The sequence below is a fragment of the Hemicordylus capensis genome, chromosome 1, assembly GCF_027244095.1.
Source record: "Hemicordylus capensis ecotype Gifberg chromosome 1, rHemCap1.1.pri, whole genome shotgun sequence".
NCBI classification, from domain to species: domain Eukaryota; kingdom Metazoa; phylum Chordata; class Lepidosauria; order Squamata; family Cordylidae; genus Hemicordylus; species Hemicordylus capensis.
In genome coordinates, this window is record NC_069657.1 from 419,725,492 (window position 1) to 419,744,039 (window position 18,548).

General features: G+C 45.8%; 1 protein-coding gene across 1 annotated transcript; it reads left to right on the plus strand.

Moving 5' to 3' along the window:
• Nucleotides 1-547: 547 nt before the first annotated feature.
• On the plus strand, nt 548-18,313 carry BATF3 (basic leucine zipper ATF-like transcription factor 3). The gene is made up of 3 exons (XM_053310167.1): nt 548-823; nt 10,561-10,665; nt 16,873-18,313. The coding sequence occupies exons 1-3, from the start codon at nt 755-757 to the stop codon at nt 17,056-17,058; spliced, it is 360 nt and encodes a 119-aa protein (XP_053166142.1). The 5' UTR covers nt 548-754; the 3' UTR covers nt 17,059-18,313.
• Nucleotides 18,314-18,548: the final 235 nt, after the last annotated feature.

The following is an 18,548-nucleotide window of genomic DNA, read 5'->3' on the forward strand; positions in this document are numbered from 1 at the left end:
TGTTGAAAAAGTGGTCTGTAAAGGTTCCGAATACGAACATGTAGCTTACTGGGTGACCTGCTCCAGCACTCGTGCTCAGCTGAGCGAGTCTACACAGTCTGGCGCTCCTGCTGGTGTGAACGGTGGGATAGACGTGGGAGAAATCACACGAAGGAACCTTCAGAAATGTTTGAGGACCTGCTGCTGCGCGTGTAAACCAGGCCGACTTCTATCCCTCCCGGTATCGTCCCGTCCCATCAAGCGGGGAGTTGTTCGCCTGTTCGGCGCATGCACGCGCAACGAAAAAGGGCCGGTGGAGGGCTAGAGCCAGCCACAAGAGGGAAGGCGAGGGGATTCAGCAGGGGAAAGCGGGGCGGGGAGGAAACCCCTCTCGTCTCAGTTCCCCATCGGACCGCATCTCCCAAGGGCAGCGGCAGCAGCCCCCCGGCCTGTGGTTTCCCAGGCAGTTCCCTCCCAAGTTTCAAAGGGCGCCACGTGATTTCCATGAACCTGACAGGCCATTTCGCCGCGCCGCCAGGGGCGGGAGTGGCTCCAGTTTTCCCCGGCCCGAAGGGGGACGTCTAGGGACGCGCAAGCCAGTCGCGCTTGCAGTCAGGTGCCGGGCTCGGTGCCGGGATCCCTCCCGGCTGGATTTTCCGCGTTGGGGGCTGCAGCGCGGTGTTACCCGCGCGGCTCGCCGCCTTCTGGGATCCTCGATGTTCTTCGGCCTCCTCCTCACTCCTGGCTCTTCTTGCGAGCAGCAACTTTCGCCGGGATGTCTCACGGCACTCCCGCCTCGGGGAGCGTCTTGCAGAGAAGCTCCTCTTCAGAAGGGAATCAGCAGGTAAGCGGAGGAGAAGCGATCGCGGGAAAGAGGCGGCTTGTGGCGGGGCAGGTTACTTTTCTCGAACAAGACCCGGCGGCGTGCGCTGCTGGAAGCGCTACCGCCTGGCCGCGAACACAGGATCGCTGCACAGTTGTTTGCTGCAGTTATTCCCAATTTAGAGAGAGGAGCTTGCACTGCATTGTGACCCCATATTTACTCGGGGGGAAACGTGGGTGGGTGGGTTTCTAATAGGGACCTTGGGGAGGGCAGAGTTAAAGCAGCCTCCCGCCGCGCTGTTTTGAAAAGTTAAGACCGCTTAGCCCGGCATCGGCTCTAATGACGGGTTTATCTTAACATCTTCTAATCTGGTCCCTTTGAGCTCAGTGGGGCTTACTCCTTGCTAGTACGTCTGCTTAGGACTGCGGTCAGGTGCAGTCGGGCTGCAAGGGGGCGAGAGACTCGCCAAAGGCGATCTAGTGAGTTCCGGAGGGAGAAGAACAGATCCCTCCCGGGTCTCTTGTTGTCAGGGCCAGGCAGCAGGGCTCATCTCTCAACGGGGGAGGGCTTCTAATAAACTCCCACGCCTGGACAGATGAAATAGCAGCAAAGAAGGCCATTAAGGGTCTTCTTCGCTCAGGAACTTTGTTTGGTCAGAAGCAGTGATGTAGCTGCACATTCAGAAGTGCAGGAGGCGCTCTCCATGGCAGCCCCCATGGCCGTGCCCTGCCCACCCCAACAGCCAGAGAAGCACCAGCTCTCTGAGCCTGCGTGTCTCTCCCGCCACTACAGAAGTCAGACGTTTTCACTCCCTCGGAAGTTTTCCTTTTTCGTGCTTCAAGTCAACACAGTAACATCTGAGAACCAGACCACACTTTGTGGCTGTTCCCCAACTAATTCTGCCACAAGTGGCTTTCACTTTCCACCTGGGCAGTAGTGTGTCTGGTGGGCTCATAAGTACCTCGGAGGATGAGGGAGACAAACTCCTAATGTAAAGTCCTCTGAGGTGAAAACTTGCAGCTGTTGTTTCTGGTAAGGGGATGGCTGAGTTTAATTTGGTGGCACTTCTATGGTGGCCTTAACATGCCTGTGGCATCGCTGCCACTTGAAACGCAGCTCTGTTGCTGCATGAAGGCGGCTGCAGGTGGTAAGCCATTTGCCTGAAGTGCTCATGGAAGCCGCACAGGCATCTGCTAGGGAGTTGGCTGTCAAGGTCCCTTCCAATTCCAAAATTGTATGTGGAGGTGGTAGTTTTCACCATAACAAAACATCAAGAAAGAATCCAAATACTTTGTGCTAATATTTTAATATAGTAATAGTAGTAAAACTGTATGGTTGAAAACTATCCAGATGACATCAAATATAATACATTCAAATCAATGAAATATATCTATATGTCACAATAACATTTGCAAAATATGATAAATCAGATCTCATCGAAATAGTCTCCGACAGACCATTTGACATGAACTATCGGATTTAATCTTTCCAGTTGGACATACAGAGACTCTCTGTATGTCCGACTGGAAAGATTAAATCCGATAGTTCAATTCAAAAATATCATGTTGTCAATGAACGGGAGAAGTGTAGACAAATATGTGGTCACAGTATTGTGTTTTGATTGAAAGATGAAGTGTCAGATCATAGTTTAGCCAATATCTGATCAGTCATACTTTTGCTAAACACGTTTCGACTAGAGACTGTCTTCTTCGATGACAATTGTCTGAAAGATTCTTGCTTCTGCTAGTAGTCTCCACTCCAGCATGGGGATTAAACTGGCACTAGTTTCTCCCTGAAGAAGAGAAGGGATGACCACAGCGTTCTAGATTGCTGTTCTAAACCATATTAATATGCATTTTATGTATAATATTAATATTAATATATTATTATATTATTATATTATTATTATATTATTAATAATTAATAATATTAATAATTAATATTATTATTATATTATTAATTATATATTAATTATATATAATATTATTAATATTATTATATTAATATTAATATTATAATTTATATTAATATTAATATTATATATAATATTAATATTATTATGCATTAATATGCATTTTATGCATAACATGCATAATATGCATATGCACCCATAAAACAGGCCCTTCTAAACCATATTAATATGCATTCCCTCCTTCAGGAATCACACTTTGCTCCCCCACCCCACCCTTGGCCTTCTACCACCTTGCAAAGACCTTCCTGTTCCATCAGTTTTTGTTTAAATGTATCAGAGGTTTAGTTTATTTGCTGCCGTGGTCATTTTTGGAACTGTTTGGAATGCTATTTGTGAATTTTTGTTTGTTTGTAAAGACTCGTTTAATGCAGTTTTTTACAACTTGATTGTATACGTACCACTTGCCACCTTGGACACTTCCTTGTGGAAAAGTGGGATTTAAATGTTTGTGAGAAAGGTAAGTAGTCACCTTCAGTAATGCTAACAACAACTCTCTAAAGGCCTTTCTGAATGATGCTGAGGAACTCCCCCACACATCCTCTAAACTGCTCTCATACAGCTGAGATAACACTGGAGTGATCCAGCTATATCACTAAGTACTGATTATAGCTAGGGGAGAGGATGGCCCAGGTTCACTTCTCTCTCTTGTGGCCACTTGGAGTGAGGGAGATAATGAAGAAAACAGGGAGGGGTGGAGCTGGGGGCCCTCGGGGGCCTGGGTTCTTTGAACCCATCCGCTCAATTATAGCGATACCCCTGCACCTGGCAGAATAGCTATTCTGTGGTCAGAAGTCCCAGAACCCATAAAACAGGCCCTTCAAAATGTCTGCAGTCATGCAGGAGTCGATAGCAGAAAAGCAGCTCCCCCACAGCTAGAATAATGCTTAAGGGGTCCCTCAGTCAGGCCAGTATTATTACCGCTGTGTTACAAATGGGAGACTGAGAGAGAAGACCACCTAGCAAGTTCATAGCAGAGAGGAGATCTGAATGTGGGACATGCCTGGCCCAAACACCAACTGCACCTGAGGTGGCTGAAAGAGGCACAATTCCCACCCCTCCTTTGGTCAAAGGGGAGCTCTTTTTTCTTCCCGGTGCTTTCCCCTCTCCTGCCACTCTCCTTCCTCCTGCTGTTCTGCTGCCTCCTTTCCCTTCTCCTGCTCCCTGGCTTTTGAAAAAATAGAAGGCAGGGAAAGGGGAATGGCAAGACCACTTGGAAGCCTTTTCAGAAAGCCAGGGAGAAAGAAAAGATGGAGGTGGCAGTAGCCGTGGTAGAGTGGCAGCTGCGCTGCCTCCACCAGATAAGGGGTAGTGCTGAGTGGAGTGGTGCTGTGAGGTGGTCAGTGGAAGTGGTGAGCATGGGACACACACACACCCCGCACCTCTGTTGCTCCACCCCCTGAGGCAGCTGCCACATCAGACCTCATCAGCAGGCCAGTTCTGAGCAGGGCTTTTCAAAGCATGGGTGAGCAGAAAAGGCACACTGTTTTGAGTAACCTGTACAGAGGTACCAGATGCAGAAGGATTATATTTATATGACTGCAGCCAGTGACGCTCTTTGGACTGGACTTCCGGGCAGAGGTCCAGTCCCCCGCAGGCCTGAGGGGCCTCCAAATGCTGAGGGGCCCACTAATTTAAGTGGCAGGATTGTCCATGCTAGATGTGCTATCTCTCTGCAAGTCAGTGGGAAGTAGCTTATTCAGAAAATCTTCTAAAAATACGAGAGAGAGAGAGAGAGAGAGAGAGAGAGAGAGAGAGAATGTGTAAGTTTCCAGCTTTCTCTGAGCATGTTCTGGTGTTAAAAAATAGTACATTGCAGCTTATCTGGCAGTGATGGCAGGGGCGAGGGCAGCTGCCACCCCTGTTGTCCCTGTGTCCAGTCCCAGCACAACATCCTTCCAGTGGCTGTTGCTGGTGTCTACCTTATGTTTCATTTTAGATTGTGAGCCCTTTGGGGACAGGGAGCCATCTTTGTTTTGTTTACCGCTTTGAGAATTTTAGTATTCGTAGTATTGTGTGTGGAGATTCCCCACAGCTACACCACTGTCGGGTCACACAGACTTTTTTCTAGCACCTTCTGCATGACAAAACTTTTGGACTGGCCCTTGTAAGCTTCTGTGATGGATCTGAAGCCAGGGGAAAGCCAGTACACTAAAATAACGAAATTACACTGTCAATTAGATGGGAAGGTAATGACTCTTAAGTGGCGCTAATTCACTTCCACCCTACAGATCCTTATAGTTGCTGCAAGAGCAGATTTGGCACTCCCTTCTTTCACCTTCTCCAGGGCGCTTTTCACACAGAGCTTTTAGCTTGCATCTTCTCTGGAATGGAGGATGTGCATTCACATATCGGCCAGATTTACCCTGAAGTCCCTGTCAGCTATCAGGGAACACTTTTAAAAAAAAATTTATATTCGGCTCTTCATCCGAGCAGCTCAGCACATGCTTATTAAATAAGTAGATGCTTATTTTTTAATCCCCACAACAACCCTGTGAGGTAGGTTAGGATGAGAGATACATGACGGGCCCAGAGTAACCTAGTGAGTTTCATGTTTGAATGGGGATTTGAACTCGGGTCTTCCCGGTCCTAGTCCAACACTCTAACCACTACGCTATACACACATGGTTTGGGTTTTCCATTGTTAGAGTGTAGCCCAATCTATACTCAGGGTTTAAAAACAAACAAACCACTTCTTGCATTGTTTTTGGTAGGCAACTTTGAACTCGCAGTAAAGCCTCACAGTAAACTTGCAGTGAAGTCTGCTGTGTGAAAAGTGGCCAGCTGCCCAAGTGGTGAAGTAGAGTAGTATGCAGGGAAAGTGGTGATTGTGTAATTCTTAGCTACCCTGCACTCACGCTTATTGCCAGAAATTTGGGAGAAAGGGGAGCTTAAGGGCACATGTCACGGGGATTGTGACATTGTGAGTCAGTTCAAAACAGACAAACGTCACATGTAAATAAATACAAGTGCTTCGATGTGTTTCCATTAATCTTCTAAATACATTTAATGCACCTTATAACATTAAATTAAATTGCAAGTCAGATGCTTACCTGTAACTCTAGAGCATTCACAATTGTCAGCTAAATGGCAGAAGCAGGTTTACTCGTTACTGAACAATTGGTTTGACCATCACCTGCATGTTTTGCTGTATATCTCTGTAAGGAAAAGAGCTAAAGACTTACACTCTTTGGCCTCCTTTCCAAGGGAAAGAAAGCTTATGAGATCACCATGTCTGTGTGTCCCTCTCTAAAAACGTTTGCATTTAGAGTTCAATACCAACCTAATTCCCAGCACATGGAACAGGGTCCTATGCAACCCCAAAGGTTTTTTGTTTTGCCAGTCCATCATGTTGCTTCAAATTGGCAGCCACTCAAAGTATAGACAATATCCTTTTGCAACACATGTGATCACCAGTGTTTCCTCTAAGGCGTGCACATGTGCATCCACTGATAGATTTTATATGTCGGCTCAGTCCATTTTAGATCCTGCTCAGGTTGAATCTGGAAGGCCCTGCTCTGAATGCACGTGCGCACACACCACCTTGATACTGCCTCCCAGAACACAATTCATTCTGCACAGAGATGAAAAAAATTAGAGAGAACACTGGTGCTGACAGATGGATGTGGAGCAGTTTACATCTCTTATGCATATATTTGTGCAGATCTATAGTTTTCTTCCACTGCTGGAAAAATTCCCACAGAGACCCATGAAAAGAGCATAAATTCTGAAATACGAGTTGATATTCAAATGAATCAAGTGGAAGGAATTGAAATGCTATCTCGTCCAGGCTGTACAGTGCTGAGGGGCAGGATCTTCCATACCACATGCACACATTCCTTGTTGCCCGGGCCAGCTCTACCATGAAGCAGCCTGCTTCAGGTGCAGACTGGACCAGTTCTCAGGACAGCACACCACGCATCCTTCCATGCATGGCCTGCAGAAGAAGCAAGGCCAAATGGCCCTGTGCTACTTTTACTCTTTTCTTGCCAATATACAAGGAAGGAAGAAGAGATTTGAAAGATGGAAAGAGAGGGTTATGTGTGATTTTAATAGGAAAAAGAAGACGGAGGGAATGGAAAGGATGCCATTTGGGGTGCTCCATTTCAGGCAGCAAAATGTCACGGGCTAACACTGCCCATTGACATCCAGTTTGACTCCTGGGGGAAATGTAGCCTCAGTTAGAAGCAATGTTGAAAGCGAAATCCATTTACTCTTCTAGTTTATTAACTTCCCTCTTGCTTGTCCTTGTTGATTTGTTAAGGATTTCTGTAAATTCTGTTACCAATAACTTGCTCTGAAGGCCTTTTTTAAAGCTCAGCTTGTGCATTTTAGGTTCCTTAGTATATTTGCTAGCCTCTCTTCCCTAGAATATTAGGTCACCCATAGATGACTACCAACATCCTTTTAAACTCACTGCTAGTTAATTACTTTTTCCAAGTTTGCTTGACATTTTGAACGAGGACTTTTTGATTCATGGCTCGCCCTCCATCGCTCTAAATCAGCTCTCATCCATGTATGTCATAAGACTTTTGAATTTTCAGTTCAAAACAGGATGGACTTGCCCACGGATATTCATCCAGGGGCCAGATCTATGCAAGAGACTATGTAGGCATTCTGCCATACTTCAGTTTGATCAAGCTGGACATCTTGAAGATAGTAAATCATAGATCCTGTTCAATAGTAACTATTCCAAGGTGTATACCTCAACCACTTGCATAGTAACTGCTGTGAGATATATTCCCCAACCACTTCCAGGTACACCCAGAAGTGGTTGCGATGGGTGTCCTGATGCTACTTGCCTGCCATCTTTCTTTTCTCTCCACCAACAACTAACTGGGGCTGAAGTGAGATATTCTTCCATCAAGATTTCTTTATTACACAAAGATAAAATACCAGATGTTACAAGTTAAAACAAAACCGGTTTCAATGAAAAAACGCCATCGTCAACTGAGCCTGACCCTTTCTGGGGTGTCCTGGGAACTGCTGCCCTGTGATGGAATCTCTATTCCCCAGATTCTTAGGGGAAGGAGGGAAGCTTGGTATAAAATCAATATAAATTTGTGGCGTAAGCATGGTATTTAATTCTGTGTTCCTAAATACTTGCTGTACTGTCCCACAATGGCTGTTGTTTCTGAAAGTTGCAGCATTTTATTTTGCTTTTAGGTACTTTCTTTGAATGCATTATTGTTCATGTTATTATTTCATATTGTTCATCAACTTGAATGCCTTTCTAAAGACAGAATAAACGTCTTTTCATAAAATAAAGTAGGATCATTGGCTTTGTTTTGCTCTTGTGTATGGAAAGTGTAGCCATACCGCACCATAATAGCCACTGCTACTGAGAATTTGGTTTCTGTGGGTAATGTGTGCTGTCATGCTATGCAATGCCACGGAATCCTTCAGCAAATCATCTTAGTTCTTTAAGCACTGAGCTGAGCAGCTGTTTCCTTTTAGGTGAAAGGTGCAGCTTCTGCTTGAACTACTTTCCTATATCAGCAGCCGTTTTTTGAGAAGCCAGTCAGGAGCAAAAAACGCAAGTGAAAATTGCACAGGTTTTCTTACCTGCAATCTACCTGTGTTGTTGCTGAGTTAGTAATAGACATGATCTATTACTAGTGGAGAACCATTCTTGTGATAGCAAGCATGAATTCTCCCATTTGCTAAGCAAGGTTCACTTTGGTTGGGGTGGGCTACTATATGGGAGCACTCTCTACCTTAAGATCTTCCCTTTATTGGATGGGTCTATAGTGAAGTGGTAGAGCATCTGCTTGAATGCAGAAAGTCCCAGATTCAGCCCCAGCATCTTCAGGTAGGGCTGGGATGTCTGAAACCTTGGAGAAGCTGCTGCCTGTCAGTATAGATACGGTAATTCTGAGCTAGATGAACCAAGGATCTGACTTGATAGGAGGCAGCTTCCTATCTTGCGATGGTCCTGAAGGGGCCACTTGAGCTGCAGTACCCAGGGGTGTAACTATAATAGGGCAAGGGGAGACAGTTGTCTGGGCCCCCCCCCACCTTGGGGGCCCCCCCAGAGGCAAGTCACATGACTGACTTCCCCAGCCATGCACCAGCCCAGGCTTCCTTCAGTTGCATTCATCCTCCGAAACTGATGTGAGTGTTAAGACCTGGAGCTACCAGAACAGCATGCCTTTCTCTTGTACCATTAAATGACTTTCATCGCCCACAACTTACAAAACCTTTAAAAAAATAATTTAGGGTGATGTTCTATTGTGGCACATAGGTGTGTGTGTCTGTGTGTGTAACTTCAGGGGCGGGGTGCATTTTAAAATCTTGTATCTGGTCCCACTCCAACCTTGCTACACCCCTGGCAGTACCTCCAGAAGATGCTACTGCTTCTGTGAAAGCAAGTGGAGCAGAGGAAGGAAACAAACTGTTACAAGCATGTTTTTTGTTAGACCAAGTGGACCCTCTCTCTTTCTAGGTCTTTGCACAGCCAACTTTGTTTGGTGGACAAAAGAAGGTCCTGGTGAACAACCCTCGATAGTTGGTGGCTGCTCTGAGCCACTGACCCACACTTTACTGAAGAAAGAGCTTGTGCAGTTTGGGTGCAGTCAGAAGTAGAAATGGCCTGAGCACTTTTACCCCACTGGGGAAAGGTTGCCAAGAAGTTTCTGGCAAGCAGGAGTCGGTTGCCAGGATGTCAGATTGCAAGGTGGAGGTTCCTTTGGGATTAGCATGCTGGTTGCCCATTGGCTCAGCCTGTACATTTGTGCATAAATAGTCCAATGCTGTAAGTCTTCAGTATTCTCGCAAGAAAACTGATCCTGTAAAAGGCTGTGCCTGGAAGTGTGGAGCACAGTAATCCGCTCTGTTGGCCCTTGGGATCAATTGCTCGTTCTGATGCCCTCTCGTCACTGTTGCCAACATTGTGGTGACTGCCCCATGCACCACACAACAGTATCATGCCAAGGGCAAGGAAAGTGCTGATGCAGCAGCAGTGATGGTGGTCCTGCTGGATTAATCCCTCATATGGGCACAAGGGGACCAATTCTGCCTTTCTTTTGTGGGAGCAGCAATAAAATTGTATTTATGAACTGCAAAAGATGTAGCCAATCCTTGGTACAATTGATAGAGCACTGGACTTTGGGATCTGGGTTCAAATCCCTGCTTAATCATGAAGCTCACTAAGTGGCCTTGGATTCCTCACTGTCTCTCAGCTTGACCTACCTCACAGGGTTGTGGCGAGGATATAATAGGATAGCCTCATGTATGCCTTCCCGGAACTAGTTGAAAGGACAATGGGATATAAATAAGACAGATATCTTTCTGAGCAACTTGTCGCTTTTATCCCTTTTCTTTAAAAACAAACAAGCAAAGGCAATTGGCCAGTTTTCTCAGTAAAGGGTTGAGCTGTCAGTAAACTAAATGAGAAGGGGGTCCAACAGCCTTTTTATAGTTAAATATTTTTTATCCATCACTCATTCCCTCTTCCCAATAAATTCTGGGAACTATAGCCTTGAGGGTGGCTAGAAATCTTTAAAATTAGCAGCACTTTGATCAAACTGCGGTTCCCAGAATTCTTGTATGTGTGTTCATGTGCCCAATAGTTGTTAAACTGGCCTACGCATTAATATAAGTTTAGTATGCCCACAATCTCTCAGTACCGTTTTACCTGCCCGGAAAGATGTCTGCAGGTGAGAGTCTTTCAAGGCCTCTTCCAGATGGTGCATCTTCCTACAGCAAATATTTTCTTTGCTGTCTCAGGACCAAGGTATTCAAAAAACAAACTAGAAATCATTTGGGATATTTTATTTTATTTTGCCAGAGTCATGATGATGATGAAAGGAAAGTAAGACGGAGAGAGAAGAACAGAGTTGCTGCCCAGAGAAGCAGGAAGAAACAAACGCAGAAAGCAGATAAACTCCATGAGGTGACTGTTACTTTGGACTCTTGGCGGTTAAAATTAAGTTCACTGTCAGTGGTTTGCTGCCTCTGATCATGGAGGTTCCATACTAGAGTTTCCATGCCCTCCGAAATGCCGGGTTTCACTTGGATTTTAAGCATCTCGCCCAGATTGCTTAGCCCACCCAGGTTCACCCAGATTTCAGCTTTCATTTTTTTTTAAAAAAGGAAAAGCTAAGCTATAGCCCTTGTAGAAGCAGAGTTATGGAGCAAAACGTGCAGTCACTGTTCTTCTCAAAAAATATTTTCAAGCCAATTTACATAATGTGCATATTAGGCACCCAGGTTTGGAAAGTCAGAATGTGGCAACTCTATTCCATACTAAACGGTTGTGACTAATAGGTAGCTCTTTTTCAGATTTCATCCGAACTAAACATTGGGAGGGAACACGGGTCACTCTTCAACCACTGCAAAGCAGTGAGAGAAGGATGGATTTGCAGTGGGAGAGAAGTAGGTGGGAAGGGGAATGCTTAACCCTTCCCTGGCTGCTGGCCTTTCCCAGTGTTGCTGCTGTAAACGCAGAACTGAAAACCCATGCTGGGGGGAAAGGAGCAGCAAAGAGGTGTTGCAAAGGTAAAGCAGCAACTGAGAGAAGGGTTAAGCTCTCCAGGCTGCAATTCTTTCCCTGTGCATCTCTTTGCAGCGGTTTGGCAGCAGCCTGGAAGTACCCAGATTTGGAAGTGGTTTGGGTGTGTGTCAAATACTACCTCAAGGGGCCAGAGTGCTGTCCTAATGACCTTTCTAAACAAACATGTGGCCAGCCACTCAGTGATGTGATGTGCAAGAGTGCTGCGTGGTTCTAAATACTTGTCTTCCCTCCATCCATCCGTAAGATGGATTCAACCCATAAGAAATGTTATATTTAAATATGTAGCCGCCGTACCCCAAATGGGCCCTCCAAGAGACTCACAAAGCAATACAACCATTAAAACAAGCCTATAGCACCCACTAGTCTCACTTAAAAGGAACAAAATTAAGCAGCCGCCGCAGGCAATTGAAACTCCGCAACTGGAAAGCCTACGAAGTAAGATTTTAACCTGCCTTCCAAAAAAACCTGCAAATCGTGCTTCCAGACTGGAACCCGAAGAACAATGCACATGCCTGGCGCTTCTGCATTCCCTGATGCAGCAGGCAGAGAGCCAGCTTCTGCCCCCTGTCCTGTTGGCCACATTCTCTTTTGGGCTGCTGTGCAGCATGACTCACCCTGTCCTCCCTGGGCAATTGAAGCAGGGCTTCTTCGGCTGCCTCTTCTCCCCCTGCACTGGGAAACCTAAGCCTACCTGTGTGTTCTCCGGGTTGCAACCTGGCTGGCAGCCCTGCTTACAAAGAAGTTGCCTCAGTAGCCAGGCGTGTGGCAACACTGGAGTGAGCCCTTGCACAAGAAGTGGAGATGGGCCCCTTCTCCGTCCTGCCAGTGAGGCTAAGGGAGATGAGGACTGAACCCGAGCCCTGGTGAGCTAGTCAGGAAGTGAAAGGGATGCTGGTGGCACTTCTCCCTCACTTCCCTCCTAGAGAAGACTGCTCCCCCTTGAAGCCAAGATGACTCATCTTGTTGGGGAGGCAGATGGGGAGAGCAGAGAGCAAGCTGGTGGGCAGGGTGATCATATGCTCTCTCTATTTCATTTCATTTTATTTCATTTATTCGATTTATATACTGCCCTTCCAAAAATGGCTCAGGATGGTTTACATCAAAATAAAAACAATTAAAATCATTCTTAACAAGTAAAATCAAAACTAAATCAATCAAACAAATAAAATTATTAACATTAAAATCATTTAAAGCCAACATTAAAAATTTAAAACCATAAATCGAATTAAAAGCCCGGGTGAATAAATGTGACTTGAGTGCCTTTTTAAAAAGTTGCCAGAGATGGGGAGGCTCTGATTTCAACAGGGAGCGCATTCCAAAGTCCAGGGGCAGCAGTGGAGAAGGCCCGTTCCCGAGTAGCCGCCAAACGAGTTGGAGGCAACTGCAGACGAACCTCTCCAGGTTGGTTATAGAGGCCAGTCCTCTCTTTTGGGGACCATGTTCTCCTTCCCCACCACCATGTCGGTTCACAATATTTATTTATTTAATTTATTTATTCGATTTATATACCGCCCTTCCAAAAAAGGCTCAGGGCGGTTCAATATAAAACCATTAAAACAATTAAAACAATTTAAAATACAATAAAAACTCTAAAACCAAAGCTTAAAAAACTATAAACTAAAAAAGCCTGATTAAACAGGTATGTTTTTAGGTCCTTCTTAAAAACATTCAGAGAAGCAAAAACTAGGAAGCGTGTTCCAGAGTCCCAGGGCAACTCTAGAAAAGGCCCGGTCTCAAGTCGCCATCAACTGAGCCGCTGGCAACTGCAACCAGACCTCCCCAGACGATCTTAACAGGTAGTGAGGTTGATGAAGAAGAAGGCGCTTTCTTAAATGGGGTAATGTGGACATGGCCACCCTACTGACAGGCAAGTAAGGGAATACATCTAATATAGCATAATTTGTCCAGATTGCTGCTTTGTCCAGGACAGGGGCAGCTTGTGGGAGGCGGGGTGGCAAAAAGATTAGGCAGTCATTTTATGCTTTGCTGCTTCTTTGCATGTTAATGTTGCCATTGGAAAAGTTTGACTTGTACGTTAATTCCTATGTGCAGATGTACATATGAATTAATATGTGCGGCTTTTATGCAAATTGGTGCTCTCTTTTCTGGTGATAATGCCCTATATGCCCTCTTTTTTTGATGTTCCACATCGTCTTTTTTGGTGATGTGGATCTGGCCACCCTTTTGGTGTGGGGAGGCTCACTCAGGGGCCTAAGGACACCCCCCACTTTTCAGTTATGGCTACACCCCTGTCAGTAGCCCTTTAGTCCTGCAGAATGAAACCACCGATCCATCTTGCTCAGCCTCACTGTCTTTGGCAATGGCCAGCCAAATGCCCCAGGAATATTTAGCATAGCATGATGGAGGTGGCCATCCTCTCTGGTTTGTATCCAAGAGCTGGTGATCAGTGGTATACTGCCTCTGATCACACAGGCTTCATAATTCAATATCCTGCCTAGTAGATGGCTCTTTCTACCCTGAACACCTAATAGATTTTAAAAGATGCCTAAGCTAGTACCCATCCATCACAACAGCCTGTGGCAATGGGTTCCAAAGGATAACTACGCACTGCATTAAAAAGTTTGGTTTTGACTGTGACTGTCTGGAACCTCCAGTCTACCAATTTCAGGAGATGAACCTGAAGTTCTGGTATCTTGAGTCAAGATACTCAAACTCCAGGGTCATCTCCTGAGATCAGTAAGCGGTAGGTGAATTTGATCATTATAAGGTGGCTTCTCAAGAAGAGAGGCTCAGATCTAGAACAACAAGGGTGTTGGCCAAGGCTGAGGTTATTATAATAGCTTGAGCTGTGTTTTTATCCTTGATGCTTTAAAGGTTTCTCATGAGCAATAATGAATTTAATCAGTAGAACTTTGAATAAGGGTGGAGGCCAAGAGGCTCATACGTGCTTTGCATGGAAGAGCGCAGATTATTCATCTGTTCCTGCAAGTCCACGTGTGGTACAAGGCAATTGTCAAGCAGGTAGTCATGGCTGAGCAGTTTCTGCTGGCTTTTTCTCTTTTTTTCTTTCCCCAACCATGTGTAGTGGAGCAAGTTCTGTTGTACCCACATTTAAATCAAAGGGGAAACCACCAGTGACTTGCTGCTGTTAATTTGCCTTGTAAAGCTGTCGTGCCTGTCCCCTTCTCTTTTCCCCACCTACTTTTTTTTTTTTAATAGGCAGTCCTGCATTCCTGTTTCCTTTCAGGATCACAGTAGAGAGAGAGGATAAAGTTTGAGAGAGGAGACAAGAGTGTGAGATGGGGAACATAAATGGAGTCCTGCTGGATCAGACCAAAGGTGTATGTAGTCATAGGAAGTTGCCATATACCTAGTCAGACCATTGGTCTATCTAGCTCAGTATTGTCTACACAGACTGGTAGCAGCTTCTCCAAGCTTGCAGGCAGGAGTCTCTCTTAGCCCTATCTTGGAGATGCTGCCAGGGATGGAACTTGGAACCTAGATGCTCTTCCCAGAGCGGCTCCATCCCCTGAGGGGAATATCTTGCAGTGCACACACATCAAGTCTCCCATTCATATGCAACCAGGATGGACCCTGCTTAGCAAAGGGGACAAGTCATGCTTGCTACCACAAGAGCAGCATCTTGCTTCTCACAGTGGCCAGTCAGATGCCTCTGGGATGTAGGAATGTCATGTGTACTGAATTGCTTCGGTGCACACTATGTTGTTGTTTTTATTTATTAATTACATTTATAAACCGCCTCATCCAGAGGTTCTGGGCGGTGTACAACAGCTTTTAAAAGACATAAAAATACACAATTAAAAACATAATGCTAAAAACAATATAAAAACAATTCAAAAACCCATCCATGGGCGGCGAGGGGTTCCCTTGAGAGGAGGCAGACCGGTGCCCATCCTCCAAGCACCCGCCAGCCCACCGCGGCACTGTCTCAACGGAAAGACTTCTGTGCAAGTGGCAGCTTGTGCCGCTTGCCCCTCTAAAACCCCACGCCGAGGAGATGCATCCCTCGCGCAGTGTTGGCATATCAATGGCATTGGTGCATGCATGCACAAGCTGTTGCTGGCCCTGCGAATGGCATCGACGCATGTGCCGATGCCATTTATGTGCCGACTCCACATGAGGGGTGATGACGCATCCCCTCGCCACGGCACGGTGTTTTAGAGGGGCAAGCAGCACAAACTGCTGCTGGCACAGAAGTCTTCCCTTTGAGACAGCACTGCTGCAGGCTTGGAGGACTAGCAGGTTGGACCTGTCCACCTCCTCTTAAAGGAGGCCCTCACCCCACACTGAAATGTTTTGACGCCAGGGAGGGATCCGAAGCGTTTCGGAGCCTCTCCAAGGAGGTGCCAAAACACTTCAGGCTCATCCCTACTGGGAAGCCCACAAGCAGGGCACAAAAGCCATAATCTTCTCTCCAGTGGGGTGGGCACCCAGAAAGTATGGATGCAAATGGAAGCTGTGATGATCCAGAAAAGGATATGCAAATGCTTTGGTTTTGTGGAGGGATTAGAAGGTGAGGGGAAATTTACAGCATCACAGCTGAGAAAGGTGGTGGCCGACCAGGGGGCTTGAGAAACATTCTGTTTTAACTGCCTGCCTGAGACTCCAAAAACTAGTGGGCTGTCAAACATCAGGCAGAACACAAAAGAGGGCTGGAGTCAGTTTTGTGGGCCCCATATTGTACAGACAGGAAATGCCATGCCAATTCTGGAATCTTATCCCCCCACCCACCCCCCGCCACTTTTTTTCTTTTTTCTTTTTGGCATGCGAAGGAAGTGCTCTCCTCTTCTCTAGCACTTTAACCAATATGTTGCACCCCGCCTGGCTGTAAGGGTCAGGGCCAAATTACCTGTGACACTATATATGTAAATTGGCCCTGACACTCGTAACTTTTGTGAATTAAATGGTGGCCACAGGGAGGATCAAGAGTGGGACCTCTCTCTGTGTGTCTGTGTATGCTTTAATCCTTTCTCCCCTACTGAAGTACTGATCCGGATCGAACCCTTGTGGCTGCTATTTGCGCTGAGACAGACACTCCCATTAGCGCTACGCAATGCTACACAAGACATTTGGGAGGAAATCACGTTGGGTGGCAGCCAGTGGCTGGCTTCTGGGAAGGACACCGCTGTTTCTGGACTGTTGCCACCAGAGGCAGCAGTGAGCCGCGCTGGGCAGGGGTGGTGGTGGCGGCGGCGGCAAGGAAACCTACATCCACAGCCACACTTGCCACCAAGGTAAGGGGAAGTGGCTCCACCACCAAGGCAGGAGGGGGCCACTGGAAGGCACTTTGCTAAGGACCCTCTCAAACCTGGAGCCCACACGATCCAGACCACAGTATGCAGTGCAATAAGCACAGAGAACAGACATTAACAAGGTCCATTGCACCAAGATTATAATCAGATGGTTACTGATGGCTGAAACCAGTAAATGGATTCAAGCTTGCAGTTTTATCGGATTATTTTATCTGCTTGGGTCTTCTGTTTTGTGTCATGTTTTTATTTCCTGTTGATTATTTGATTGCATCACAAGGAGGCAGTAATGAAGGAAAGCTTGTCACTGCTAGTGACCTGTTTTAGTATTGTTTGTTTGTTTGTTTGTTTCCAGGAATATGAGTGCCTTGAACAAGAGAATACCTCCTTGAAAAAAGAGATTGTGAAGCTGACTGATGAGATGAAGCACTTGAGTGAAGTGTTAAGGGATCATGAAAAGATCTGCCCTCTGTTGCACTGCTCTTTAAACTTTGGCTTGATGCCCAGACATGATGCTCTCAGTGGTACCCTGCCTAGATGAGGGCTTCTGTTAAGGCTCCTGAAGTGCTACTGAAATGAGAGAGAGATTTCAAGATCCAGCCACTTCTTTCCACTGTTGTGTGTGAACACAATCACCTAGAAAAAAAACAACGGACCTCATCCTAGGGTTTCCTTCCCACCTTGGAGTTGGCCACATATCAGGACACCATCTTTGTGGCAGAAGTCTGGATGGGCTGCAACACCATGGGAAAATCTTTGGACAGATCTTTGGCATATTCTATGAACATATATAGCTGCCTTATCCTGAGTCAGACCATTGGTCCGTCTTACTTGGTACTCTCGATACTGAGTGGCAGCCGCTCTCCAGGATTTCAAAGAGGGATTTCTTTCTCAGCCCTGTCTGAAAATATCAGGGATTGAATTCAATGCTGGTACTTTACCATTGAGCTATGACGTCACACATGTCCTCTCTAGATGCTCTGTGCCTGGGAAGGATGCTAGCATACTGCAGAAGCTTGAATACAGAGAATAGTAACTTCAGTTTATTTTTAAACATGTGACTGTCTAGTCCTCATTGATAAAAGTCTTGGAAATCATCACACAAGGGAAGGAATCTGCCAGAGTCCAAAACTGAATGGTGATGGCAGCTTGTGGTCAACGACTGACTCCTCACCTTCCTGCCTTTGTGTGAGTCTTTGTTCCCTGTCTGCCCTGAGCTTCTCCCTCCCAAACCTACAAAAACCCACACACAGCCATTGGTTCAAGGCTGCGTACAGGCACACATAAATACATAAATGGAACTATGAGCCTGCTGTGAAAGCACCCTCTCCACCACAGTTGCAACATTTGGGGATTTTTCCACACACTAACCCTTTTTCTTTGGAATTGTAAGATTTATTTTTTTACAAAGCATCCAGAGGGACTTCCAGATGAAGCACATACTCCAGAATGAACATGCTGTGGCTCTCCTGTGTTTCCCCCGTTCTCTACTTGTGTCTCATCAAACTGCAGAAAATCCAGGGTTTTGAAAAGAACATAACTGAAGCACGACCTACACCAGTATAGATAGTCTTAGCACTGTTTTCTCATTTTGTTGAGAGGTTTTAATGTTTGCAGTGACTCAATGGACAGGTGAGCCTATTGTCAGGCATTGATAGTGAGGCACACCTTTAGAATTACATGCCTGGTGGTGCCATTTTATCAGCATGGGTGTGCCTTTTAATTTTTTTAGCTTTGTATTGATCTTTTAATTCATAAATAAGGTTTTTTTGGCTTAGATACTTAAATTAAAATATTTGCACAATGGAGCATGAATGAAGAAGTGCTTCAGCTCAAATGAAAAACTATTTTTTAAAAAACACGATTGCTGTCCCTTTCTGACCAGTGCCATCACCAGTCTACAAAACCAAAGGTTGCTATCTCCCTTGGATTTCTGGGTAGTGCCCAGACTTTAAACAACTTGCCCAGTTTGCTTAGTCTGCTTGGATTGGCCCAGATTCCCAGCGTTCATTTAAAATAATACAAAAGAAC

Coding starts and splice junctions, on each gene's coding strand:
- BATF3 (XM_053310167.1), top strand. CDS start 755: ATGTCTCACGGCACTCCCGCCTCGGGGAGCGTCTTGCAGAGAAGCTCC. Junction 824..10,560: donor CTTCAGAAGGGAATCAGCAG/GTAAGCGGAGGA, acceptor TTATTTTGCCAG/AGTCATGATGATGATGAAAG. Junction 10,666..16,872: donor AAGCAGATAAACTCCATGAG/GTGACTGTTACT, acceptor GTTTGTTTCCAG/GAATATGAGTGCCTTGAACA.